The 27,327-nt window shown below is 59.2% G+C and overlaps 1 protein-coding gene across 1 annotated transcript; it reads right to left on the bottom strand.

Annotated features, from left to right (window-relative positions):
* Positions 1-253: 253 nt before the first annotated feature.
* LOC123948845 lies at positions 254-20,626 on the bottom strand. Its single transcript, XM_046015974.1, has 8 exons — positions 20,527-20,626; positions 19,153-19,374; positions 17,855-17,920; positions 16,174-16,294; positions 15,206-15,281; positions 14,616-14,732; positions 6,740-6,921; positions 254-379 (listed from the first exon to the last, which is right to left on the bottom strand). Exons 1-7 carry the CDS (start codon positions 20,624-20,626, stop codon positions 6,781-6,783), a joined length of 843 nt encoding a protein of 280 aa, XP_045871930.1. The 3' UTR covers positions 254-379; positions 6,740-6,780.
* Between the last annotated feature and the right edge of the window lie 6,701 nt (positions 20,627-27,327).

The raw sequence follows: 27,327 nt of genomic DNA, 5'->3' as shown, positions 1-27,327 counted from the left end.
TCTGTGTGTGTGGGGACACCTAGTCTGTTTGTGGCCCTTCTGCACACCTCTTGCAGCTGCACAGTTCTGGGTTGGGGGTGAGGACTGAGCTCTGGTTGGTGGGGGCAAGGCTTGGGGATGGGACGCTGGCTAGAAATATGAGTGATGGCACGAACTGCTTTTCTTGTCCAAGGCCAGAAAGGTTATATGGGTCCCAGATCCTTCTTAGGCCTCTTCATCCACACATTCCCTTCCGCTGCCCTGGCCCTCTGCTGGGCCATTCTCCTCCAGAGCTCCCTGAGCCTCTGTCAGGGTTGGCTTCATCTTCAATGGATCCCCGTAATGGATCTTTGGTGGGAGGGGAAGTGTTGGTGGGGAAGCCTTTTCAGCCCAGGGAGGCCTAGAAGAGATGGGGAATTGTAGGAGAGGAGGAGTTTATCCTATCTAGAAGATGGAGGCTTTCCTAAGCTGCTGGGGCTGACCCATTCCTGCCCCCTTTCCATCACTGTTCCCATGAGCCAGTCTGATCTGGTGTCCCTTGGCCCTCATTGGCCCAGGGGTAAGGAGAAGGTGGACTCGGAGCTTGGAGATGGCTGCCTCCCGGTCAGGGCTCTGGGGACTGTGGCAGTCAGGCCCCACTGCTCCCCCATACCCCCTGCCCTTCCAGGGTTTGGTAGCCTGTAGGCAGAGATGGCAGCCTTGGTCCTGCCCAAATGTCCCCAGGGCCCTCTCCGTCAGTGGCACAGGAGCATGCTCTAGAGATGGAGCCTGTGCCAGGCCAGGAGTCTAGAAGGTGGGAGCCTCTCTCTGTGGCTTCCTGGGCTGCCTCTCCCCCAGTGCAGGCAGGACCTGATAGGCACGGGACTGGCCTAGAGGCATTGTGAGCTTCCTGCCCGAGGAAGATCTCGTGGTCGAGGAGCCCCCAGGCCTCTTAGACTTCCTTGTTTATGACAGTGGGCAAGGGGAGCTAACGAGACAGAGGTGACCCAGGCTCTGAGTGGCCAGCGGAAGCTACGATCTGGTCTGAATTGCTTGACTCGTTTAGGGGATCTGCCCATATGCCTGAGGCGGTGAGGAGGAGGAAGCAGGAGCTTGCTATTTGAGTTTGGAGGCGATTCGAGCAGTTCTGGAAAGCTGGGGGAACTGCCTCATGGGGCAGGAGATGAGGGGCAGTGGTCTCGCCCTAGAGGCCTGGATGCTGCTCAGCTTGGGAGGCCAAGGGGGGATCAGGGCTGCAGCTCTGTCTGGAAGCTTCTGTGAGAGGATGGAGAGTGTGTGGTGGTAGGAGGCACACACACCTGCACACACTTGTCCTTGGAGGCGGGGGGTGGGAGGGTGTGGGTCACAGTCCTTCACTCATAAATTCAGCCCTGTCCCTTCAAGTGTGGGGCTGGAGGGAAGTGGAATCTCAGGGTTCTGTGGGTCTGGGTGGAGGGGACTGGGGTGCAGGATGAGGCTTCTGTCCTGGGCTGGCCTCGAGTAGCAGCTGGGGGCCAGGGTGAATATGTGAGAGGGGCCAGAGTCTTCTATGTGGATGGCCATTAGAGGCAGGTATGGAGCTCAGGGAGGTCAGTGAAGAGGCTGGAGGAAGTGGCCCCAGGGGTGACGGAGCGGGGGCAGGGGGGCAAGCAGCAACAGGAAGTGGTCTTCCCAGATGTGAGGATGGCTCTGGAGTGTTAGGGGCCTGGCAGATCTCATCCCAGAGTTCCAGGGAAAGAGGGGAGAGGCAGAGGGAGGGTGGAGGAAGGGGACTAGTGAGAAAGATACATACCGCATCTCCTCCCCCCTGCCCCCTTCCCCCGTAACCGTCTGTTGGGAGGTGGGTTAGGAGGTGGGTTAGCCCACATCCCTGAGCCTGGCTGGGACATCTCAGGTTCCCCAGGTCCCTGAGACCCCATATCCTACAGCGGCTACCCTAGTGGAGTTCACGCTGGGGGAGGCTGAAGTACATTTCCAGGGCTTTCCAGCAGGGGGAGCCCTGCCCCACCAACCCCGTTTCTTAGGGTCCACCAAGGACCAGGGCAGCAGAGACAGGGGAGGCCAGAGTGCCTCTGCCTAATGAGCGGTGGAGCCTGGCCGGCTCTGGGGAAGGCTTCCCTGCCCTCTCTGCCCCTGGCCGGCCCGGCCTGTCTAGTCTGGTTGGCCTGGGCGGCTCGTGGCCTCCCACTGTGTTGAACATAAGACTTGGGCCATTTGGCTCCCAAGCCCCTTCCAGGTGTGAGCCTGGGTCACCTGCTCTCCCAGGTCTAGAGAGGAGGAGGAACACCTGAGGTGCCGAGGGGTCCCTGGAGCAAAGGCTGTCCCCGGGAAGGGAAGGGAAAACTCATCAGAAGGCCTGGGAGCGGGGCTCAGTCTTGGGGGCTCCCAGTCCACACAGCACCACGAAGGGGTTTGTGGTGTGAAGTGGCAACTTGCTGCTCAGGGCGGCGCCCCGCCCTCCACTCGACTGCCCTGCCCTGGGCCTGGTCACCACTGGGCAGTGGCTGCTCGGGGCTGCCCTAGCATGTGGAGCTCAGGGGGCAGGAACTTCTCTTGCCCAGCCTCCCACCATCCCACAAGCCTGCTTTGGACAGTGCCCACTGCTGAGTGTGTCTGCTGAGGAGAGGGCCAGAGGCCTGACGTTTCGGGGGCCGCTCTGTGCAGTTCAGTATGGCGGCGCCTTGCCTTTTGCCGCTGTGTAAGTTAAAATGAAGATGAGGTAACATTATATTGAGTAACAGTACAGGGCTCGTGCCCTGAAGGGCACAGACGTGGAACTCATTTGTTATCACGGGCAACTGGGCAGCTCTGGTGTGGGCCCTCAGCACCTAGGGGACCCTGGTGTGTGTGTGTTTTGGGGGGTGGGGTGCTTACTGAGCCAGGAAGCTGGGAGGGAGCAGGTTGCTTTTCTCGGTGTGTGGGGGCAGGTGATCTGGAGGGTGGGATGCTGCCGTGGGGAGCCTGGGGACAGGGGGGGTCAGGGAGGGAATTCGGGGGAAGGGGGGCAGTTGTCCAGGATGGGGCCGGTGCTGGGCCGGGGGTGAGGAGGTGCCAGGGTCCCAGGCTGTGGGGTGGCCTGGCGGCTCCCAGCCCGGCCTGTGTGCCTCTGCTCTCAGCTTCCATATGCCCCCATCACATCCCTGAGCCTCTGTCACTTGCTGGTGTGACTGGGAGGCTCTGGGAGAGGCAGCCAGTGGCCCCGGCTGCCGGCTGCGGGAAGCCGTGTAGACTGCAGATCAGCTTCTAGCCTCCTGGTCCTGAGGGGCTCCGAAAGCCTCCAGCTCTGCCTTCTTGGTTCTTTAAAATTATAATGTATGCACAGCCTGCAGCCAAAGGGGGATTTGAAGCAGCTAACCCCTTATTTTACAAATGAGAAAACAAGCTTCAGGAGGCTTAGGGACTTGCTCAAGTCACGTCCTCCTTGAAGTTCCCTGATGTTCAGAGCCAAGAAAAGTTTCCTAAATGCAGCTTCGGCCTCTCGGCTCCACCTCTCACCCCATCCAGACGCCATCATCCCCTTGAGGGTTGTGGGGCCGGGCTGAGGCTGAGAGTGAGGACCCGGGCCAGAGGCTGGGCTGGGGAGAAGGGGCTGCCGGGCCAGGAGGGCCCAGGCTGGGCCGCAGGGCCAAGTGGCTGGGAGGGGGCGTGGGCTTCCAAGTGATCGCCACAGCCTGGTGAGGCCCCGGGCTGAGAGTGGGTTCAGATGGAGCCGTTCCTTCGGGGCCCAAAACTGAGATGTTTGGATCCCTGCCTTTCAGGGCAGCAGCAGGCCTCACTCCGTGGACACTTCTGCTCTTACCTCGACACATTCTCGTTTCTGGACACTTTCTAAAGCAGTAATATTCAGAGCAACAATTTATGAGCGGCTATTGTAAGACAGGCATAGTACCGGGTACTTGTCCTGCATCCCTTTCCTTAATCCACCTGTCAATTCCATAAGGTGTACAATAGCCCATTCAGCCATAAGGTGGCTATGTGTCAGAGAGGTTCAGTGACCTGCCCAAGGTCACACAGCCAGGACGGGTCTGGCTGTATTAGGTTTCCGGCTAGTTTTTTGAAACCCAAGCACTAGGAACTTTCCAACCAACACAGCAGCCTTTCCAGCCTGGGGCTCTGGCTGAGAACGTGCTTCCTGGGGTGCTGGGATGTGGGACTCTGGCCTGTCAGGGAGAGTTATAGTCTAAGGGGGGGGGGTGTTCCTGGTAGAGCCCAGGCTTTGATGGGGCAACCCAGCTTTGATCTCCTTTTGAAGTCCCGGCCTCTGGAACCGGCAGCTTCAGTAGGGTGAGCTCCAGGAGGGGGGAGATGAAAGGCCAGGAGAAGCCAGGGTGGGAGAGAGAAAGGAGGGGAGAGGGGGAAGAGAGGAGCCCGGAGAGAGCACAGATGTGTGAATGAGAACCGGGAAGCCAGCAGCTGGTGGAAGGGAAAGCGAAAGTCTGGTGGGGAAGAGAGATTGGGGAAACAGAAACCAGAAATGCTGTGGGCAGACAGGAACTGGCCAGGCCAGGGGCAGAGAAAGGGAAAAAGACTGACTTTGGCCGGGGGGGGGGGGGGGGCACGGGGCGGGGAGGAGGAGGGAGGAGGCGTGGGAGAGAGTAGCCTGGGAGGGGGGGCGTGGGCCGTTCTGCCCGGGAATCTGGGCTCTGGGGTGAGCCTACACAGTGAAGCCCACCTTCCCTCACCTACCATCTCCTCTCCCAGCAGAGGCACCTCTGTCTGGCTAGTTGGGCCACTGGCTGATTGTTGGTCAAATGATCTGGAGGCTCCAACAAGTTTCTGGCCAAGGTCTCATTGAAGGCATCAAATGGCCCAAGGGATGGGGTGAGAGGGAGGTGAGGTGCTCACCCCTGGAATTCTGGGGTTCATGGCCCAGGCTTGCCATGACGGGGAGGGTCTGCCCACGTGGCTGTGCACCTGTTCCTATCCGACATCGAAGTTCCTCCTTACTTCCCTGCCACAAGCAGGGAAGTAAGAACGCGTGGTGGGAAGGGGCCAGAGGCTGGGAGCTGGGAGAGGCCAACCCGCCCCGTCCGCCCAGCAGCCTCCTTCTCCTCCCAAACCAGAGGCTCAAGGCCCCGCCCTGCCCTGTGCTTTTGCTCTGCACTCCCACTCCCACTGCCTAGGTACCCGTAACCCAGCCCAGCGCCTTTCAGACCCAAACACAGGGCCTCCCTGGGATTTGACGGCACCCCTTAGCTCTGCTGGCAGTGCGAATGTTTGGGGGGGGGTGCCAGATGAAAGCTGATAAACCCTTCCCTGGCCTGGGTTCCTGCCAGGAGGGCCCAGGATTATACCCGCCCAATTCCCTGCACTTCAGAGAGGCCGGGAGGGCTTCCAAATTGGGATTTATGGGATTAATGCCCTTTTTTCCTGTCCCCTCCCCACCCAAGCCGGTCTCACTGCAAGAGACACACCCTCCTCCCGCTGCGCCTCCCCCGGCCCAGACCTCCCAAGAAGGCTCCGCTGTAGCTCTTCTGTCCAGCCCGTCCTCGGAGAGGGGAACAATGCCAGGTTCCCCAGGGACAGCCGAGCAGGGGCCTTAGGGAGGACCCTGTATCCCTCTGGGTCTTCGCTCCTCCATACCTGATGTGGGCTTTGGGGCTGGGTGAAATTCTGGCTGTAGAGGTGGCTGGCAGTGGACAGGGTGCTGCCCAGATGCAGCGGGGTGAAGAACACCCATGGGATGGTTGGGGAGCAGAGCCCTGGCCCCTCTGGGCCCCGGGACCCAGTGGAGGAAATGTTCTACAGGGGTGACCCGAGAGTGCCTCCTGGGTCCTCCCCGCCATGCCAGCCCTCACTGGCCTCCTGGGACTTTTCTCATGCTCAGCACCACCGTGTTTCTCCCGGCCAGTCCTGACCTTCTCCATCCTGTCCCTTTCTCCATCCTCCACCATCCTGCTCAAGCACAGGGCCTTGAGCTCAGGCTTGCTTACCTGCCGCCAGAGCAGTGCGCCCTCGGACTACAGTCTCCAGCCCTGTGATTCTAGCGTCTTAGTCTGAAGGGCCTTCAGCTTCCTTTAACCCCTCAGAGAGGCTCATATGTTTGCCAAATTCCTGGTGACCTTACTGTGTCCCTGATTCTCTGCTCCGCGGCTTCCATGCCACTCCAGGACCCAGGCTGCAGAGAGAGCCCTGCTCACCCACCCCTGCAGAGCCCAGCAGTTCCCCTTCCTGCCCAGGGGCTCAGGGACCCTCCACCCTGCTGGGAGCCCCTGGGCAGGAACTTGCCTTGTCCCTCTCTGAACCCGGAGCCATTAGCACGGTGCCTGGCACAGAACAGCTGCTCACTAAAGGTTGGTTGAACCAAGCTGCTCAACTGAGCCAAGGGAGATCAAGAGGAGATGGGAGCATGCAGCCTTGACCATGAGGCACCGTGATTAGCAAATAAAGTGGAGCACCCTCGTGCCTGGTGAGGCTAAGAGGCCACCCATGATGCTGGCAGTGAGGCGGCTGCTGGGAGAGGTGTGTGCCCGTGGGAGCCACAGAAGGATAAATGGGGACCACTGGAGGAGGAAGGAGCCCTTCCGGTTGGTTCTAACCTCCTTGTCTCACAGTTGGGGAAACTGAGTCTCCCAGAGGGGAAATGATAAGCTCGAGGTAACGGTAAATTGGTGGCGGAAGTGAGACTGTGTTCCAGCACCCCCGGGGCACCTGGAGGTGGGTACCTTCTCCTCCACATGCCTCGCCCACCTCCCCTGCACCCTCCAGCCCTCCACGCATTTGTCCTGCCGGGGAGGCGAGGAGAGGCCAACAGGGCGGGAGGGTGGTGGGCGGAGTGTACCTGTAGTCCGGAGGTGGGGCTGGGTGGCTAGGGGTCCTGTGCTAGGGTGGGCTCAGCTGGATGGTGGCATATTCCACAACCTCTCCCGGCCCCGGCATGGTGGTCCGTGACTCTGACTCGAGCTCCAGGGCGGAGGTCTCCAGCTCTGCATGGTGGATGTCTGTGTCCGTTAGGTGAGAGTCCTAAAAATGAGGCAGGAGGGGGCGAGGTGGGTAAACCAGGGACAGAGCGCCTCAGAGCCAAGCATCAGGATGAGATGGGGAGGTGTGGGAGTGAGGGAGAAAAGGGAGCCATGGAGAATTACGAGATATGGAGGGAGGGAGAGCGAGAAGCAGAAAAGCAGTCTGTCAGTGGCATTGGAGAAGACAGGGCTTTGGTAAAGGTGTTAACAAAATTGGTCACAAAGCATTTATATGCGCTGCTAAGCTGTGTCCCTGTGGATCGCTGGGGGACTTTGGGGAGGGCCCCCCCAGAGGCAGAGTGAGTCCTGCTCCTGGCCCCACCGTGGTTGGCTCCAAGAGATTATTTCTGCCCACATTCTCATTTTGCAGAGGGCAGAGGCTGAGGCCCGCAGAGGGGAGGTGATGTGCCCGGGGTGCCAGGGAAGATGCTGGCAGAGCAGCGGTGGCATAAAATGCAGCTTAGGGTCGGAAGACCTGGCTTTGAACTTGAGCTGAGCTTCTTGCTGTGGCTGGTGAGATTCGTTGACCCAACTGAGCCTAGTCTTTCATTTGTAAAATGGGGGGAAGCAAACGTACGTGGATTTGCACTATCATGGGAATCTAGGGTTCCAGCTTCTATCCTGAGCTCCTCAGTGGCACGGCATTACTGCTGATTCTTACCTGGATTTGGGAATTATCAGAACAAGAGTCATCTGAGGACAGGGGCTGCTGCTCTAGGGATGACTCACGCTGTGGCTAGGCCAAGCCCCTCTCCCTCACCCGGCCTGTTTCCCACTTAGCGAGGTGAAAGGGTAGCTCAATGACCTCCGAGGCCCTGCCAGCTCTTAGCTCTAGAGCCTTCCTCACCAGCTCCTCCTCCTCAGCTCTGTGAATGTTCAAACAGATGGACAGGTGGTCCTGTCAACAGAGCAGGGGTGGAGGCTCTCCCTGGCCAGGAGGGTGGGAGCCTGGGGGCAAGGCAGAGGGCTCCGCACCATGGGAGGCAGACCCCTATAACCTAGGCTGGTGCCCACTTCCCCTTGGCTGGGCTCCCTGCATAGCAGGGAGGCTGAGTGTCCTGATTTTAGTTCCTTTCAGCAACGCCCATCTCGTGCCCATCGGTGACCAGTCAGGGACACATGGCAGGGCTAAGATTAGAGCAATTAGCTCCTGATTTCCCAGAAGTGAAACTCACACCCTAACGCCTTTCCATCTGCAGCCCCCAGTGCTTCCAGAGCCAGCCTGGAGGCGAGGGGGGAGGTTGAGGGCAGAAGAGACTGGAGCCAAAAGGAAGGGAAAGGGGGCTGAAGAGACAGGAGGTCTGGCTCCTAAGCCCTGATGCGGGGCGCCTAGGAGGGCGGGTGGTGGAGGGATGGGACAGTGGGCTCAAGGAAAGCAGGGCAAGCTGCTGAGAGGAGAAGCTGCTGGAGGCAGTGCAGACCCGCCTCACCCCTGAGAGTCCCTGCAGCAGGAGGAGCTTGGTCTGTATAAGCGGAGACTCCCACTGATGGTGGGGTGGCTCGGCCACTCTGGGATGGGGTGAAGACCATCCCGCAGAGGTGGGGGATAGACACAGCGATCATGTCTATGTGGCAGGCAGACACTATCGTGTCCGTATGTCCACTGTGTCCGGTGGCGCAGCAGGTTGAATGGATGCTGCCTCTTGCCCTTCCCATCATGCGGGTGCCTTGCGACGGTGTTTCCAGTGGCTGGGAGGCTGGGGATGTTTGTACTGAGGTTACTGCTGAGAGGCCATCAGCGTCCAGAAAACTTCTCTATGTGGGCTCTTCCCAACTGAGTGCCATCTGTATGGAGCGGCTTGGTTCTGACCCCCGCTGAGGCCAGAGAGACTGGGGGTGACGGCAAAAGGTGGTTCGGGACCGTCTCACCCAGCTGGGTGGAGGGCAGGTATCCAGTTCATTCTTGAGTTCTGGCAGGGAGGGGTGCCCTGGATGCTTCGCTTTCAGTCTTGATAGAACTGTTTTCAAAGGTAGAGCAGTGACCTGACTCCTGCTTGGGGTGGGGGATGCCTCAGCGACAGGTCAAGGAGGCTTGCAGGCCAGGATCAGCTCTGGGCACTGGCTTCGCTCTGCCTCTGGTCCCCCTCCCATCCCAGAAGGCACATATCTCCCAGCCCAAGTTCGGGCAATGGGTAGCAGCTGCACCCTGAGATGGCCCCTGGGAAACTCAACCACTGGCCCCACCATGAGCTCACGGATGCCTAGGAGTTCCCAGACTCTGTTTTGTCTGAAGTGGTACTGACCATGGAAATCCACCACTCAGCTCTGCTGTGGGGGGCACTGTCTGGGGACACCCCAGCAGCCACCATGACAATGGCCGTGACCACACTTGCCCTGCTGTTCCCGCCACTGAGGAGCGTGGCCGGGCTCTGGTGTGGGCCCATTCCCGAGGGGCAGGACCTCTCTGACTCAGGCTGGAGGTTTCCCCACGGGCTTGGCTGAAGCTCTCACAGCCAGGCTGCAGTCTGAGATTCTCCCCACACGCTCCTCCTTCTTCCCCTCCCCTTTCTTGGGGCCTGACTGTGCCTGATGCCTGTCCTGGCCTTCTGTCCTCTGCCCGTTATCCTTCACAGGCCTTCCCCACCCAGCGAAGCTTTTGGACATCAAATCTTGTCTTGTTGTCCCTTCTGGGAAGTCTTGAGCCAACACAAGGGATGCCGGGAACGGTCTTAGAAAGTAGGAATTTGGGTCTGCCAGCTAGCACCCACTCTGAGGGGAAGGTGGGACGCAGCCCAGTGGTAACACAGTCCCAGTGGAGGCCTGGGAGGGCGTCCTGGCAGAGGGGTCAGCTACCGTGGTTCAGGTGTTTGAGACACACAGGAAACAGTGTCAGAGAAGCCGTGGAGTTGGCTGGTGGTTATTTCTGTGGGCCCTTGTAGAGAGATGATGAGAAACCAAGGGCCCCCGACAGTTAGAGGCTCAGTGTGAGAGCCAGAGGAACATCTTGGGGGGTTACGGAGAGCTCCCACTTCCTCCCACAGTGGAGTGGACCCGGCGGAGGAACAGACCCGGGACTGGAGAAGCAGCCTCACGGAGCTCCAGAGATGCCCAGCCGAGCCAGCTTTGTTGTGCTGAGGTCAGGGCTCTGGCTGGGGAAATCTGGAACTCTGCAGCTGAGGTGAGGGTAAATGGATGTGTCCCTCAGAGCACACAGGTGATCCGCCTGTCCCCCATTTAGGAGTGAACACCATTCCATATGCGGAGACGCTGGGAGGCAGCAGGCACCTTCCCCAGGAGCTGCCCCACCTCTGCTCCTGGCTGCCCAGCTGATGAGGGAAGATAAAGCCCGGCAGGAGCCAGCGGGGGACAGTGGACAGTGGCCTGATGAAGGAGGACGGACCACACCCAAGAGCGCATCGCAGCAGAAGCCTGGCTAGCCCTCCTGGGCTGGACTTTGAGGGTTTTTGACCAAATGGGCCAGAACAAAGACAGCATAAGCAAAAATGCATTCACTTGGCAGCACTTTCTCAGGACATGGGGTTCAACACTCTGGCAAGGACGCCAGGGAATGGTCCAGATCATGGGTAGGGGGCATGGCATTTCCTGTTGCAAGTGCAGAATTGGGATTGCGGTGCTAACACCACATTGGACCCTTGGTCTGTGGGACAAGAGCCAAGTGGAAACTTCTGGAACTGCCCCCACCAGCCAAGAGAGCCAATCAAAAGTGATGTCATATGGAGGCTGGGGAGAGACTAATGCCATCATGACAGCCCTGAAGGATGCAGGGGCGGTCCCTGTCTTAACTCCTCCGTCTGCCTTGCAGAAAGGAGCCCAGAGAATGCTGACTACCGTAGGCTTAGTCAAATGGCAGCCCGTCTGAATGCTGGGAGACATGCTAGTTCGGTGGCAAGACTTGGAAGGGCCCCTCTGGGGTGCTGGGCCCCCAGCAGGAAAATATATAGGTGCAGGGACCCAAGGGAAAACAGGAGCGCCCCCCCCACCCCCTGGCTGACGATCACTCCCAGGGGCCCGGGGAGAATTTCTATTTCCCATCCTCACAACCGTGGGCTCTGCAGGGCAGATGGCCTAGGGGGCTCTTCGTGTTCAGCCAACCCAGAAGGAGCCCTTCTTGGCGGGGCTGCTGTCCCATAGCAGGGAGGAGGCATGGAATGTGTGTGGGGCACAGGTGACCCCTGGGGCTTCTTCTCCTTTAATGGTGAATGGGCACGTGCCGCAGCCTGGCTGAGGAGGGCATGAAGTTTTGGGGCTCAGACCCCGGCAGGAATGAAGATTTGGGTCGTAGCCCTGGGCAAGCCCCCAAGACCTGCCGAGCGAGATGGTAGCCAAGTGAGGGGATGCTCGAGGGGGTGTGGAAAGGAGAGATGAGTGCCAGTTGTGACCTTGAGATCTACTGGGGGTATGGAGGAGCCCGTGGAGCAGGGAGCAGACCCCCGTGGTGCCAAGGTGGACCCCCCCATCCGTGGACACGCGCAGTTCAGGTCCGCTGGGGGCTGATCCACCACCGCGTGTGTGCTGAGCTCACAGTCCCCATCACTGTCCTCAGGCCGCCCCCACCAAGGACGGAGCGTGAGGGGAACTGGGTGCAGGACTCCTCCTGCAGCTGAAGGAATCCTCTCGCAGCCAGCTGCAGCTCTAGGACTCTTTCTCAGGGATCTGCCCCAAGCTTTTGTAGACCACGCTGCAGCCTGAGACGTTCCCGCCCAACGCCCCTTCCTTCCTCTCTCCCTTCCCAGGTGTCAGACCTGCAGCAGGGGCTGCTGGCTCTCCCTGCCTGCTCTCTCCTTGGTCCCTCACTGCCGCCCCCCACCGCAACTCTGCACATCTCATCCCGCCTTGGTGGCTCCGTCTTGAGAGACCTGAACCCACATAATGGTCATAGGACTCCTCGGGTGCCGTCTTCTGCTCCTGCTCCGGGCTTGTCTTCCCAAGGCGGAGGAGATGCGGGGCCCTCTCCACAGTGTCTTCTTCTCCCAGCTCTTCTAGACCTCTGCTTTGGAGCCTCTGGACGTCCTTCCTGAGTTCTAGCCTAGAGCCACCAAGCTCTGCCAATGGCACCTGCCACCTGAGCGGCGTCCTGGCCCAGAAACGCTGATAGAGGTTGAGGGTTATGCGGCAGGCTTGGTCAGCGCCCTAGGGCACGTGTGCAGCATGGCGATGGGGCCACCCAGGGTGGGGGGGGCACACCGAGCTTGGGTGAGGCTCTAGTTCTTGGCCCCCAAACCTCTGGCAGCCCTCCCATGCCCCTCCAGAGCCCTGCCTCCGTGAAGAGTACATGCACGCGGCTGGGCTCCCTCTCACCACTTGTTGGGCAGGAGAATTGATGACAACATCAATAACATGAGTTGTATACAAGCTGCCGTGTCAACAGCCCCGAGTGCTGGGGATAAATCCGCTCCCGGCCCAGCAACTGCTCTGCAGGCCAAAAGGAATTACACTTCTTTTGGCGAGAACACCAGTGTCTCCCCAGGACGCCAGAGCTGATCTCCCTACGCCACCCTACAGGCCACACTCATGCGCACCCATCCGCCTCAGTGCCCTAATTGCGTGGCCTCTGTTCAGGACATAGGGCGTCCCTGGCACCTGGCCCCGCCTGCCCGTGGCTGGTGGGTAGCAGCTGGCTCCCTCTGTTCTTTGTCCCAAGTGGTCTTACTGTGTTTTTCAAACGCACAAGCTTCGTCCGGGTTTCCCTCAATCCAGTATGAGCGCAGGCCAGGGAGGGAGGGCTGTTAGGGAGCGGATGGGGTCAGAGCCATGTGCTGAGGTCGGGGGCTTGTATGAGAGAGAAGGTTGCCAAGGGGAGTGTGTATTAGGGGTGTGGGGCTGAGGTGGGCTGTCCCGGGGTCGGGGGCTTGTAGGAGAAAGTACAAGTGTGCATTGTGGGGGGCTGAGGCGGCGGGACTATCCCTGAGCCTGGCCCCTCCCGTGCCCCCAGGGAGGGCTGTGCATGCCAGGCTGAGAGGGCAGCAGTCAGCGAGCAGGACTGAGAAGTCCTTAGTGGGGATTGGGGCCAGCTGCAGCTGTCCCCTTACATCACAGCGATTTTTATGCCGAGCCTGGCCCCCCTCTTCAGGGGGTCCCACTGGAGTCTTCCCTGATTTTCTGAATCAGTAACTTCCATCACTTACCTCTCCCCCTGTGCCTCAGCACCCCCCTCCCAAGACCTCCCCCACCCCCCAGCCCCCGTGGGCCATTTCTGCTTCTTCCCCTCTCTCCCCCCTTCTCAGGGCTCTGGCAAGTTTATGCACTCTAGGCTAGGGGCTGAGCTGAGGAATGAGGCAGATTTGGAGAATCCTGAACGGGGCATGGCTTTCTCCTTTCTGGAACGCTCGGCGTCTCTGCACTCCCTCCTACCTCGACCACGTTCAGGCCTGGGAACGGGGTTCTTTCTCACCATCCTCAGGAACGGGTGGGTGAGCTGAATCTCTGTACTTATTGTGCGGCCCAAAGTGACAGCCAATACCCAACTCAGGACACCAAACCCAAGCTCTGGGGGCCGCCTTGTGTGCCCTCTGGGCCCCCGGAGCTGAGGGACCGCCAGGCGGCAGAGCTGAGCATTCTGCTGTGGACAGGAAGCCCGAGGTCCTCCTCGGGCTCCACTGTCTTCAGGCAGACGCCCCACAGGTATGCGCGTCCTCGTGGCTGCTGTGTGCTTAGGGCCCGGACTGGGGAGCCGGAGGACCAGGGGTTGGAATAGCACTTTTCCCAGCGCTCGCTGGGTGATATTGGACAAACCCTCTCAATTCCACTGAGCCCCAGTTTCCACCTCTAGAAAATGGGGGCGACAACAGGACTCACAAGATAGGTTGGTGTGAGGGTTGGACAGAAAAGTGCTTGAAACCTCGCTGCAAAGTGCCTGGCATGCAGCAAATGCTCACACTGCCATTGTGGTCTCTTCTGGAATGGGCAGGGCTGCGCGGTGCATCCTGGGACACAGGGGTCGGTGTGCACCCCCACGTGGGAAGAGGTGGTCTAGTGGCTGTCTAAGGACTGGACTCTGTCCACAGTGAGTTCTAGCTCACATTCATGCCTCTAGGTTGGGGGAGGAACAATAAATGGCTGGTGGTCTTCTATGTTGGTCCTCTGGGCTGGGCCTCCTGGGAATGCTCGTTCCCTCCCCAGGGGCAGGATTTGGCATCTCAAGATGGACTCACTTTGGCACTTCTAGCAGAGAGGGAGGATGGCGGTGTTGTATGAAGACAAAGGCCTGGCTCTCCCACGGGTGCCAGGAGAGAATGTGTTATCTTTGGGCCCAGGTGGTCTGGCCTGGGTCTCTGGGCTGGCACCGTACGGGCGCCGCCCCAGCCCCGTGTCTGCTGAAAGGCAGAAGCTGTGGGCAGAGGCGTCAGCCATTCAAGCGGACCCTGGCCCTCTGAGCGGCTGGGAGTGGGGCCAGGGAGAGGGGCTGCTGCGGGTTTTGGGTGGTAGTTGGCAGGACTGGGGACTGGGTGCAGGGCACAGAGCTGGAAGGCAGGGCTTGGGGCGAGTGGGGGGGAGAGCAGGTTGTCAGGTTGGGACACCATACGCTCCTGCCCTGGTCTGTCCAAGCCCCGCTCTGCCCAGGGCACCTGCCATGTGCGAACACGAAGGACCACCCCTGCCCTCCCTGGCAGGTCGACAAGCGCCCTCCCTGCCTTGTCTCCTGGGCTGCCTGTGTCCGCTTCCCTTCCAGGCAGCGGGGCCCTGGCTGGGTGCAGCTGGGTTGGCGGCACCCTCCCGGAGGTTGGGGGTCCTTACCGGGGGGCGGTAGGCGGGGGAGGTGCCCAGATCATAGTAGGGGGTCTGAAGGGGCAGCTGCTCTAGCTCTTCCTGCTCTGGCGGCCGCGGGGGCTTCCCCGGCTCCAGGTGGAGAATCTGAAAGAGGAGGCGAGCGGCTACACAGTCTGTTCCCCCCGTCCTGCTCCAGGCAACCCTCCTGGACCACTCCCCCCAACCAGCTTGTTGCACACACCCCCATCCCGGCCTTCACCACGCTGGTGCCTGTCTGGGAGGAGGGAGGCACAAGGGACCAGCACGGGACCAGGCATCTGCTAGGTGCCTAAGGCTTTGCTTTTAATGAACAAATGCAGTGAGAGGCTGAGAGATGGAGGAAGAGCTGTGGGCCCTGGCTGGGGCCTGACGGTCCTAGTGTGTCATTTTGCAGCATGGGGAAGGGGGAAAGTCCAGGAGGTGGCCTGTCATCTAGGCCTGGCCTTTTGCGAGCTGTGTGCTGGGGTCCGTTTAGGGACCCGTGTACGAGGGAGGGCTCTGCCTTTGGGTTGGGCCCCACCCTGGGGCCATCTCCCATTTGTCCTCCCCACGCCCTCCTTCCAGGGACTCGGGCCCACCTGGATGTCCTCAGGGGCACGGTGACTGTGCCTGTCGGGAGAAGGCTCCAGCTTCTGGGAGGAGGGCAGGGCCATCCTAGGAGAACAGAATGAGGCTCACACACGGGGTTTCTGTTCCTGTCAGGCCATCTGCCAGTGAGGGGTCCCTGAGCCCCACTCCCAGGGTGGCCCCTGGGGCTCCGCCCCCAGGCAGGTCAGAGCCCAGCACCGCTGGGTGGAGGCTCCTGGGTACGTCTGCCCCAGCCCAGCCTGTCCCTCCCTCCAGCCTAGGTATGGGAACCCTGTGAGTCTCACGGGTCCTAGCTTGGAGGACAGCGGAAAATCCAGAGACTGCACCTGGGCTAGGACCAGGGTGAGGGGAGGGAGGCTTCCACATGCACAGCTTATGGGGGAACCAGAAATCTCAGACGGCGCAATAAATACTATTGTAATATAATATATTTAAAACCCAAATTAAGGGCACCTGGATGGGTCAGTGGGTTAAAGCCTCTGCCTTCGGCTCAGGTCATGATCTCAGGGTCCTGGGATCGAGCCCCGCATCGGGCGCTCTGCTCAGCAGGGAGCCTGCTCCCCCCACCACCCTAGCCTCTCTGCCTACTTGTGATCTCTGTCTGTCAAATAAATAAAATCTTTAAAAACAAACCCAAATTCAGGCAAAAATGCACGAACCAAATATCCACGTGTTGAAAAAAAGGTAGGGCTGGGGTTACTGGGTTTTCCTTTCGCCTCGTGCTCCAGAATAGCTTGTGTGGCCCTGTTCCTCACGCTGTTTTCACTTAACTCGTCGGTATTTGGTTCCTCATGGACTTCTGTCCTCACCCATGTCCGCGGCTGGGGTAGACTTGTGGGAGTTATTTAACCTATGGTCTCCTTGTCTGTAAGCCGCGGATCCTGGTCGCACACCTGCTTCTCTGAGCGGCCGCGGCAGTTGGGGGGGTGGGCAGAGGGGCGGGCTTGCCGACACTCACCCGCCGCTGTCTGCCTCCAGCCGGCTCTTCTGCGGCCGGCGATGCAGTAAGAGGACAGCAAGAGCCACGGCAAGGATGAGGACCACGGCCACGGTGCCCCCTAGGAACCTGGCCACGTGTCCTGGGCCCCCCCCGGGGGAGGGGCTTTTCTGAAGCCAGGAGATGAAGGGGGAGAGAGAGAGAGAGAGAGGAAGAGAGAGAAGATTCTCAGCGTAAGAGAGGGGGGCACAAAGCAGCAGAATCAGACCCTGAGGCAGTGCCCTGCCCTCACCTCCCTCAAGCTCCAGTTCTGGGAGGGGCTGCCCCAGTTAGGGTTGGGTAGACCTCCCATTCCGCCTCCCCAGGGCCCTCTAATCCCAGACTCCGCTCAGATCTGGGGATCTGGGGCATGGAGGTGGGGGTGGGAAAGGGGGGAACCAGGGCAGGCAGAGGGGTGCTCAGAGATGGGGGTCCCCACCCCCTCATTCTATCTCTGGCTCTGCAGGGAGGATTCCTGTTGAGGAGTTTAATTTTCTTCCCCTCCCTACCCAATTAAACAAGCAAATGAACTAATTGGTGCTTTGCCCTCACAGCTCTGGAGAGGGAGGGAGGACGGGACGAAAGATGGAAACTGAGATTACATGGGGACCCTGGGTTGGGGGGCAAACCAAGTCTGTCCACTGTGGAAGCTGAAAAACCCAGAGGGCCACCGTCGAAGCCCTCTGTCTGGAAAGGCCACCCTCTGTCTGGGGGCACCTGGCCGTTGCCCCAGGGCATTAGCCCCAGGGGTAGGAAGTGGGGCTGGGGGACAGGCAGCCCCTCTCAGCCGGCTCTGTGGTGGGTGGGGCGAATCACTCCGTCTCTCCGGGCCTCACGAAGAAAGGGTCCTGGGGGGTTGTGAAGGTTCGTTGACCAGTTTCTCAGTCTGAGCTGGAGCCACTGGCCGTCCCTGAAGATAAGAACACCGCGAGGCTGCTGGAAAGGAGCCTGAGCCAGGGAAGGGGGGTTGGAGAACAGGCTGCTTCGTGAGCGGCCCTGATGCCTCAGGTTGGCCTGCGAGACCACGGCTGCGCCAGACCTCTCCCTTCCCTCCCTCTGCTGGGCTCCATTTCTCACCTCTGCTCCTTCCAACGTGCAGGGAGGAAGAGACTGGTGAGAAAATCCTATGTACTTCCTCCCCTCTCTCCTCTCTACACCGTATTATATATAATTAAACACAAGAGCACCTGAATAGAGGCACTAAATTGCAGTTTGCAATAAACATCACGGAGCCAATTTTCCCGAAGCGGGATTGACAAGCACCTGCCTCTCTCTCTGTGCCATCCCGGGGCCCTGACAGAGGCGGGGTCTGGGGGAGACCTCCGCGCCAGCCGTGGCTCCCAGCGAGTCTGCAGCGTCTCCCTGGCCAGGCTCCTGTCTGTCCCTAGCATCTGTCCATCTGCAGCTGGAGGGCCGTGGCCCCCTCGGGAGGGCGGTGTCTGCGTGTGTGTGTGCGTGTGTGTGTGTGTGTGATGGGGACTCCAGAGACCTCTCCTTGGACCCTTGGCTCTCTGCCAGCACTGTCTCCTAACTGCCACAGACTCCCTGGGCCAGGATAACTGAGGTCACTTAAACCGTGCCCCCTTTCCTGCAAACTGTAGCCTCTCAGCATGGCCTTTCTTCTTTGTCCTCAAGCCTTCCTGCTTCTGCCCTGGCTTCTGACCCTGCTGCTGCTCCAGTTCTGCGGGCCTGTCCTGCTCCCCTGCACTGTCCCAGGCACTGTTGGAACCTGGGCAGCGGGGAGGCACGAGGCCCGGGCCCTGCCTCTGAGCTCTGCTGCCTCCCATTCCTCTTCCTATTCCTTCCACCTGGCCAGCAGCTCTCCGGGACAGCCGCTCTTTCCCGGTCCTGGTACCACCAACCCTGATCGATGCCACCAGCCCCCCCTGGCCTCACTGCCCCAGTCTGGTCTCCTCCAAGCCCTTCTCCACCCTTGAGCCCCAGTGATCTTTCTAAAAACCTCTTCAGGCCGCATCTCTGCTGAAAATCTTCCAAGAGACCCTCCGCTTCTGCCGGTGGGTGCAGAGGCCTCAGCCCCTCCCCCCTCAAGGCACTGGCTCCCGGAATTCTGTTTCCAGGGGCACAAGGCAAACCTATATCCCCATGTCTCTCCGCATAGCCGAGGCAGGCTGGCATCTCAAAGGGCTGGCTGGGGCAGCAGCAGGAAAGCGAACAGAGGAACACAAGCCTGTCTGGCTCATAGCGTTCAGGTTTCTCCCCTCCCCCAGCCAGCTAACACTGGGGGCTGGGGGGCGGCCCCATGGAGCATCTGGGCAGGAGGGAGAGACCGGTTCCCGTCAGTCCTGCCTCCCTGCTTCCAGGTGAGCTCCCCCTGGGGCTCTGGGGCCCCTTCAGCAGGAGAGGGAGGCAGCTGTCCTTGTAAGGACATGCTTACAGTGCAGACAGCGACATATGGTAGTGACACCGCGGATATGCCCGTGTGGGCATCAGGGCAAAGGGCCAAAGTGGACGGGATGCTGCGGGCAAGGCCACCAAGGGCCAGGGCCAGAGTGGGTAACTCGGGCTTTGTTCCCTCCCAACTGCCCTCTCTGCCTATCCCACCTTCACAAAATAGGAATGCCAGATCCCAAGAGCCCCGGGACCATGCCTGGTCCTTCTGGAGGGTCCCACCCTGGTGGAAGAAAGACAGGCGGAGGGAGAATGAGACATGGCGGCAAGGGAAAGATGAGAGAAGTTGGCTGGAGTCTGTGCCAGGCACCTGTGCTGATGTGGGGTCTGTCTGAGGCTCATGTCGAGGCTGCGAAATTTGATACTGGTACTCCCAGTGAGAAAAATGGGGCTCAGGGAGGTTGAGTAATTTGCCGGAGGTCACCCAGCCAGTTGGTGGCGGAGCAGGCACGGGAGCCTGCATCTGGGTGACGTCCTCTGATGAGGCTGCAGGTCACCTTAGTGGTCCCGGCCCCTCGTGTGGTGAGAAGCTGCGTTCCCTGCCCCCCTCACCAGACACATCCCCACTGGCCCCCTCGCCCTGTGTTGCTTTGTGTCTGAGCCTCCTCTTGACAGCTGTGAGGCGGGGGCCCCATGCTGGCCCCCGCTGGAGCCCTGGCGCTGGGCCCTCAGACATTCTCTGGTTACACCGGGACGAATCCACTCCCCCACACCCAGCGCCGCAGGCTTTGGGGCAGGACCGGTCACCTGCAGACAGCCGGGCCTGGCCGGGGCCTGGGAGAGCAGGGGACCTGTGTGTGAGCAGGGGTCAGGCCTCTAGAGAGCATCTCCCATGAGCCAGGCTGGGTGCCCGGCTGAGGCTGGTTGTGTTGACTGAGAAAGCTTAAAGGGGTCGAGTGCGTTGTCCGGAGTCCCACTGCCAGGAACGCCACGGCTGGAATCGAACAAGGTCGACTTCTGAAGTTCCTCGTTTTCCTTCTGTGGGCATGGCCTGGTCTCTCTGGGACACAGGAGCCCCCCTCCAGGCAGAGCGTGCACCTGCCTTGGCTCAGGCCCCAGGGACCAACTGCCTCCCGCTGGTTTCTGGGGCCGAGCCAGTGACACCTGTAAGTCTCAGTGTTCTCACCGGTCAACACACCCGGTTTTCCTGCCCTTAGACTGAGAACGCGAGATCACCAGTTAGGAGGTAAACACAGACTGGGTCCAGTCTGGGGGTGGGGGGCTGCAGGCCAGGGAGAGAAACCAGATCTGCCCTCCGCACCATGAGCAGCTCGGATTCCAGCCCACGTGCAATACCCCATGTCTGCTTCTCCCACCACCGACTCTGCACTTGTCATCAGTGGCCCTGACCCCAGCCCGTGCCCGGTGGCTTCAGAGCACACCCGCGTGCTCTACGTATCGCCCCTCAGTAAACATGTGATTGAGCAAGCAGCTCAGCAAACACGCCCGAGCGCCTTCTGTGCGCGGGGCACTGGGACGGGTGATGGCGGTCTCGCCTCTGGCTCATGGGGGAGTCAGAAGTGTACACAAGTAAGCATCCTATTTTGTGATTCCTCAAAGGAAGTCTGTCCCAGGCCCAGGACAGGCGTGGAGAAGAGAGTGGGTGGCTCCCGGAGCTCGTGGCTTCGTACAGGAGGAGCCTTCTGAGCCCAGTTTTGAAAGGCTCAGAGGAGTTTACCAGAAGAACATGGTCGGCAAGGTGAGGAGTGTGGCAAGGACCCCATGGGAAATGCGGGCTGTGTGAGAGATATTGCCAGTTCGGGAGGTGGCTGGGAAACGGGAGGAAAGGGGAGACGGACAGAGCAGGAATCTGGGGCAGGGGAGGAGCCAGACCCCACTCAGAGGCTTAGCTTTATCCATAGGTAACGTGACACGCTCTGTCTCCATACCCCGCCTGGGGACAGAGACACTGCGTTCTTGACAGACCAGAGCGCCCCTGTAGCCGCCTCTTCCCAAGCTCCTTGGGGCAGCCCTTGGCCCTTCTGCTCACAAAGCTCTCCCGGGGTAGTGTGCCTTCTGCTTGCATCTAGTGATGCGGGCAGAACAGGTGTTTCTGGGGGGCCAGGAGCTCGGAGGAGGCTGGGTGTCCCGATGTGGCCCCACCCAATGCCGGGAGGTAGGACTGGCTGGGTGGGGGAGGGGCTGATTGCATTGCCTCGGGCCCACCCAGTGGGTCAGAGTCCACCTGGCCCTCTCTCCAGCCCAGGTGGGCAGGAGTGGCTCCTTCCCGCCAGCCGGAGGCAGGTGGCAAGGGCTTGAGTGTGGATGCTCTGGATCATTCTCCTCTCTCCGGTAGGTCTGAAGGCAGCCCAGCTGCTTCACAGGGACCCGCGCATCCCTGAGTATCCGATGGAGGCAAGGCTCCCGAGACTCGTTTTAATCTTGTCGTTATAGGGACGCTCAACTTCGAGACTGCATGTCCCCATCCACCCATGATAGGTAGCTTCTGACCGCCCAGGCCAGGGCACCGCCGAGGCTGGGGCTGAGGGCAGTGGAGGACGGCAGGGGTTCGACCTCAGCCCTCCGTGCTCGGGAACCAGCAGCGCTGGCCCTGGAGCCCTGTGGCCTCAGCATCAAGATGAACCTCCCAGCTGGCCCCCTGAGGCCCTGCATGAACTCCTTGCCTGGCTCTTACATTGGAAGTTGTGGAAATCTCTTCCCTTTGCCCAGGAGCAGATGCTCACTCTCTTCCCCAGTTCAGCCCCCCCGAGCCTGGGTGGTGGGGGAACCCACCCAGAGGCCTGCAACGGATGCAGCCAGTCCGTGGCTGGCTGGCCATTGTGGCTTGGACTCAGCCAGGCCTCTGCCTTCTCCTTGCCTTGGGCTAGAGAGCTAGGAGGCCTGACTCTCTAGCCTAGGGCCAGAGGTGGGCCTGGGCTAGTGCTGGGGCTGAAGCTGGGGGACTGCGCTGTGCTTCAGCCGTGTGTCTGCTCGGGGGCATCAGCATTAGTGCAAATAGCCTTTACTCTTGACCACCGAATTTGCTTAGGTTCTGATCTCTGGTCACTTTGCGGTCACCTCGTTCAGACCTCCTGGATGGAGACCAGAGGCTCCAGATGGGCACCATCCCTCTTCCCTCCCGAGTCCCAGCCGCCTGTTCCTTTTGTCTTGGGCAGATGGAGATTACGGACGGGGCCTAGCACGGTGATTGGCACAGAGCGCGTGTAAGACATGGCCACTCTTTTTGTCATCACTAGTCAATCAATGTAAATGGTGGTGGTGATATTGGTCCCTGGTAGTTTGACGTCTTTCCCTAAGCTACACCGGGGGCCACATTGTCATGATGTCACTTACACAGTACGTGCACTTTCTCCTACATCGTCTCATTTGAGGCTTCCACCCCTTTGCCTCTGTTGTCAGATGGGTAAGTGGAGGCTCAGAGAAGGTCGGTAAAATGCTCAGGGTCACACAGCTCACTGTGATGGAAACCAGGCAATCTGATCTTCGGTGAGGGGCTCTGACCAGCCCCCTTGAGGACCTTGCTTGGGGGGGGGTTGGTTCGTGACCCCTGCTATCTCTGGTTGTAGGTTCATCTGGAGAGGAAGACATGGCAGCTCAGTTTTGAGACTTGAGCTTGCCATTTACTCAGCTGTATAATCTTGGGCAACTCACTCAAACCATCTGAGCCTCGGTGTCCTCGTCTGTAAAATGGGACTACCAACAGGTGTAAATGAGGTTCAGGCCTTTAGCACGGTACCTGTGACTCTTAGTAAGTAAGTGTTGTTTCTAGTAGGGCAGGGACATGTCTGCTCCTTGGGCATCTCCAGGTGGCTGGGGCGAGGGCCCCTTCTCTGATCCCACCTGTTGGCCTCTCAGCCTTGTCCCTCAGCCTTCCCTTGTCCCTTGCTGGTCATGATCCACAAACCCCAACTTGTCTAGGCCTGTGTGAGCTCCAAGGGGTCAGGGCCTCCGTGCGTGTGTGTGTGTGTGTGTGTGTGTGTGTGTGTGTGTTTACACATGTGGACAGTGTGAGAGACTGTGGCACTGTACTTTGCACGAGGTGTTCTGGTCATCTGGAATGCTCTCCCCAATGTCACCAGGCCTCCCAGCCCCTCCCACCTGCTCCTCATACCTTGAGTTGTCGTTAGGAGAAAAAAGGATGGCGCACAGAAGAGGCTAACTTTCCCAGAAGCTCACCACTGCCATGGGGTTTGTCTCAGAGCCCTCTCCAAGGTCAGGCCCAGCTGGAGAGAGTTACTGGGATTTCACGCACATTCCTGGGGGGAGAGGGACTATCTCTCTGATGGGGATCCTGCCAGGCAGGGACCTGACCCCCAGTTCTCTCTGAGGGAGGGGATGAGCAAGGGGTATCCAGCTGCGGGATAGGGCTGGGGGCATGGGGAAGACATTTATATCTGCCTCTCACCCCGCAGGGATGGTCTGGGGTATAAGCCGTGGGGGTGTGAGGGCTCTAACTGCCCCTCCCCTACTCCAGCATTCACACTGCCCCAGGTCTCAGGAACAGCCTGTCCCCTGAGCCCCCCACTGCCTGTTCAGGGGGGTCCATCACTCCCTCCCTGTCTTAGTGCTGTCCAAGGAGACCCTCACTCACCCCACAAAGCCCAGGGTTTCCCCTGCCTGGTTTGAGGATGTCCTGTAAGGGGCCACACCTCCAGCTCTTCCAGGCTTTTCTCCTCCTGGTGCCCCTCTCAACAGGCTCTGGCTCGGGGAGGGGGTTGGGGGGCGGTCCTCAAAGCACCCCCCTTCCAAGATATGTGGTCCTGGTAGCCTGGTGTGCTTGCCACATCAATCACTCCCCATAGGGCCAAGTCATTCTTCCACTTTATTTAGCTGGGCAAGCTGAGCATTTTTCAAAAAGAACGTTACTAAGAAAATAAGAACAGGCAATATAAAAACACAGGAGTGGCCGAGTTCATGGAGAACCTATTTCTTCTCCTAATGTAATTTGTCATCCAGTCACAGACTCACTAGAAATCTCTGAAGGTCAGCGCTGCTGGCAGAAAGCTTGGGCTTCCCTGCAAGGAAGTGAGGTGCCTGTCATGGGAGGTATGCTAGCAGGGCCTTGATGGCTCCTGGGTGGGAGACGATTTTGAAAGGTCACCACATAATGATGATTCTTTATAATCACAGAAGGGCAGGGTTTACACAGGGCTTTCACTTGTTTTCTCAGGTCTTTGGTATAATCCTAGGAAGCAGGCAGAATATGGATCGATGCCCCTTTTACAGGTAAGAAAACTGAGGCACAAAATCAAAGTGGCTTTTCCCGGGGCTCCTCGAGGTGCTGACTGCTCTCGCTGGGATTCACTTTCTGAGACCCTGGGAGCAGAGCTTCTGGGCACCTGTGGTTCTGTCCCCACCAAGCTGCAAGTAAGTTTGGGCCAGATTTGCAAGCAAGTGGGGCCAGAGGCGATGATGGAGTTAATGGGACCTCAGCAGGGACCGTGGAAGCATCACTTACCCCCAAGGACATGTTAGCATGACAGACTGGGGGTCCAGAAGCTGAGGGGCTGCCTGTCTCCCTGGGTGTGGTGCTCGTTGATGGCCCAGCTGTCTGTCCATTCTGGGCAAGGGGCCCTCTCTCATCCCAGGACCCCACATCGTGGCTTCTCCTTGTAGAAAGTCTCCCAAATCAAATATATATTGTGAGTAATCACAGCACAGTCTGGAGTTATTGAAATGAGAAGGGATTTCGATATGAAAATGCTTATGTTAAACTGTAACGAAATCTAATGGCTCTTCTCTGGGCCTTGCCAAGGTGGCAGGGGCAAATCTTTCCCACTCAGGAGGGCCTCTGGTTCTCAGATGGGGTGTGTGGGGGCGGGTTGGCAATGAGCTTCACAACCCGAGAGGGTGCGGAAGACTCAAGAATTCTGGAAGACACATCTAGGGGAGGTGGGGAGTGGGACAGTTTAGTTCTGGCAAGTTCTATGAGCAGCACTGTGAGCGCCTCGGGGAGAGATGATTGATTCTTCTGTTTTCCCCTAAGGGGAAAACAATCTCAAGAAGTGAAATGGGGACACCTGGGCTCCAGGTCCTCCGTGGAAGAAGTGCAGGAGAGCGTCTCATGTGCACCGAGGTTGAGCATTTGGGCGGACGCGTGGGGCGGGGTGGGTGGGCGTGGAGATGGAGGGTCCTGTGCACACGCTCCTTGACTGCGCCCTCCTTGACCCTCTCTGCGGCCCTCGAAGTGGGGGTTACCGCCTGCATTACCCTCCACGCCCCACATCACCAAGCTAACAAGAGACAGACTTGGAGGCTGCACCCAGGCCCGTGAGCTCCCAAAGCGTGTTCGCTGGTGTCTGGGCTCCGCTTCAAGACCCCAGAGCACGACCTCACACGACACTGCGTGGGTGCAGTGTGTTTTGCAAGTTACTAGCATTGCGAAACTGAGCCACGGTGGCATTTTGGTTCTTTTTAATGTGAAGTTCGGTACATTGCAAAGAGCGCTTGGCTTGGAGTCAGAAGGCCTGGGTCCAAGTTATGAGTCTCCTCCTCACCACCTGGGTGACTTTGGGCAAGACATTTAACTTCCTGAGCCTCTGGTTAATCATCAGCTAAATGGGGCCAGGAAGACCTGCCTCCAGCTTCCCTCCCCAGCGGCTCGTGAGAATCCTGGGGCACTGAGCTTCCCTTCCCGCAGGCCCAGGGTGCCTGCCCTAGTCTGTTTGGTTCCCGCTGCAAACAGTTACACGGAGGTGCTCCCGGGGCTGGGTTTTCGACAGGCTTTTCCAGATCACTTCCGTTTTACCAAGTCATCGTCGATACCATCTTTTCCAGGAAACCTTTTCCCTCCGCGAGCCCCGCCTGTCTCGGATGACTCCATCTGATACCAGACATGGTTCCCACAAGCTCCGTTGTGCACCACTTGGGGCTCCTGCTGCTTTGTGGGCATACTGAAACTTGTTTCAGGCCCAGGATCCCCCCCCTCCAACAAGCGAGGCTAGTGGGGCCCCCTCTCCTGGCTCTCCTCCAGGCTTGCCGTCAGGACACGGCTCTGCTTTTCAGAGTCTCTATGGTTGCAGGCGGTGGGCAGGGGGTACAGTGGTTAGAGACACAGCTTCCGAACACCTCCCCACCCCAATGTGCTAACTCTGTGTCTTGGGCAGCTCTCCTCATCTCTTCATTTCTCTGTCTGGGGCAGATGGCCATAATACTGCGTCCCTCCCAAGACTGAGGTGAGGGTCTAATATTATCAGATGCTGACCCTTCGTGGTATTTTAAGTCTTAGCTCCCACTGAAAGATCTTGGGTCCTTTTGTAACATGATAGAAATGTAAGGAAATTCTTACTGTTTTTAGCCTTCTGAGGCTCAGTTTCCCCATTTGAGGGTTGGGGCACATGATCTTTGAAGGTCCTCTGGTTTTAATGATTTATAATTCTAAAACGGGCCAGTGAATGTCTTGCTTGGGACCTGAGTGTGTGGTGGTTTAGGGCCAGAAGTGTAGGGCTTGGGGTGACACCCAGGGGCCCAGGCTTGGGGAAGGAGGACCCAATTGCTGGAAGGTGATGGCTGGAAGCATGCAAGAGGAGGGGTAGATGTTGGGTGGTGAGCCTTCCCAACCGGGCGGCCCTGTGTGCCGTCACTATCCAGAGCCTGTAGGAAGGCCAGCACCCCCAGCTGGGGAGCCCCAGTTCCCATAGGGGCTGGGAGGCCTCCTGAAAGAGCTGTGTGTAAGGGGCCGACACATTTCATGGATCGAATCCCCCAATTTTCCTTTCTCTGGAGGAAAATCCTGGAGACAGATAGCAGCCACAGTCTTTCTTGGGGAGGTGGCCTTCCCCTCACCCTGGGACTCCCTAAGTGGGCTGTCAGAAAAGACATTCTCACCCATTCTTGTTGTGATCTCCCAGTGGGGCCCCCTTCTCTGCTCAGCTCGGGCAGGGGCTTCACTCCTGTGTCGAGGAGTGCAGAGTGGGGGTTCTCCCCAGTGGGAAACGGCCCGACAGACGTCCGCCCGCCCTCCCACACAGCAAGCCAGACTCCTCCGGAAGCTGCCTTGACCACTATCACTCCAGACACCTGCTCTCAGGATCGACGACAGTAGATAGAGGTGAGATGGTGACCCATTGCTGTTGGGGCAGCCAAGGAGCTTCAGGGCACCTGCTAGCCCAGCCCCCGTGGTGTCCGGGAAGCTGCTCCAGGACAGGCTGCCAAGCTCCTATCTTCCAGGCTCTTTGTCCTGCGTGCCTATAGGCATGGACTCAGAGCTGAAGACCCTTGCTTGAGAAGTGACCGTGACGGAAATAGAGCCCAATTCCCGGTCTGGCCACTTCCCAGCACCAACCTGCCTCCTGCCTGCCACCCGGCTCTGCCTCCCAGCCTGTCCTTTCCACCCTGTCACAGTCATCCGCGGAAACCGCATCGAGGTGTGGCTCACAGGCCCTTCTTGTGAAACCGCGGGACACTTGCTTGCTGAAGACTCAATCCGGGCCGCGGGGGATGGTTTCCTGGCCAGCCTCCCCCCGTGCAGCCAATGGGGTGCTCCATGCCTCATCGTACCACACAGGACGTCTCTGTGTTGCGTCAGGATTGAAGTTGTCTGATGGCTGGCCCTTCTTGCTACTCTGGGACTCCCCCTGAGCACACACCATCCTCCCTCCTTCTCTGGCTTCTCCCCATCCCGTTCTGCCTTCCCAGGGCCTCCCCGGCCTCCAGAACAGGGACCTGTCTGAGGAGCACGGCCGGATGGACGCTAAGCCCTGCTGGGAGTGCACGACAGTGGGTTTTCACAAAGGGGATCCTTTTAAAACCCTGAATCTCATCTAG

The sequence above is a fragment of the Meles meles genome, chromosome 8, assembly GCF_922984935.1.
Source record: "Meles meles chromosome 8, mMelMel3.1 paternal haplotype, whole genome shotgun sequence".
In the NCBI taxonomy this organism is placed as follows: Eukaryota; Metazoa; Chordata; class Mammalia; order Carnivora; family Mustelidae; genus Meles; species Meles meles.
The sequence above is the reverse complement of the archived record's forward strand: the minus strand, read 5'-3'. Positions and strand labels throughout refer to the sequence as shown.

What these genes read in the sequence shown, in the direction of transcription:
- LOC123948845 (XM_046015974.1), bottom strand. Translation starts at nt 20,626, where the DNA reads ATGCAAGCAGAAGGCACACTACCCCGGGAGAGCTTTGTGAGCAGAAGG. An exon ending in GCGGCTACAGGGGCGCTCTG is followed by an intron (nt 19,375 to 20,526) that starts GTCTGTCAAGAA and finishes CTGCTCTCCCAG; the next exon opens with GCCCCGGCCAGGCCCGGCTG. An exon ending in CCCCCGCCTACCGCCCCCCG is followed by an intron (nt 6,922 to 14,615) that starts GTAAGGACCCCC and finishes CCTCATTTTTAG; the next exon opens with GACTCTCACCTAACGGACAC.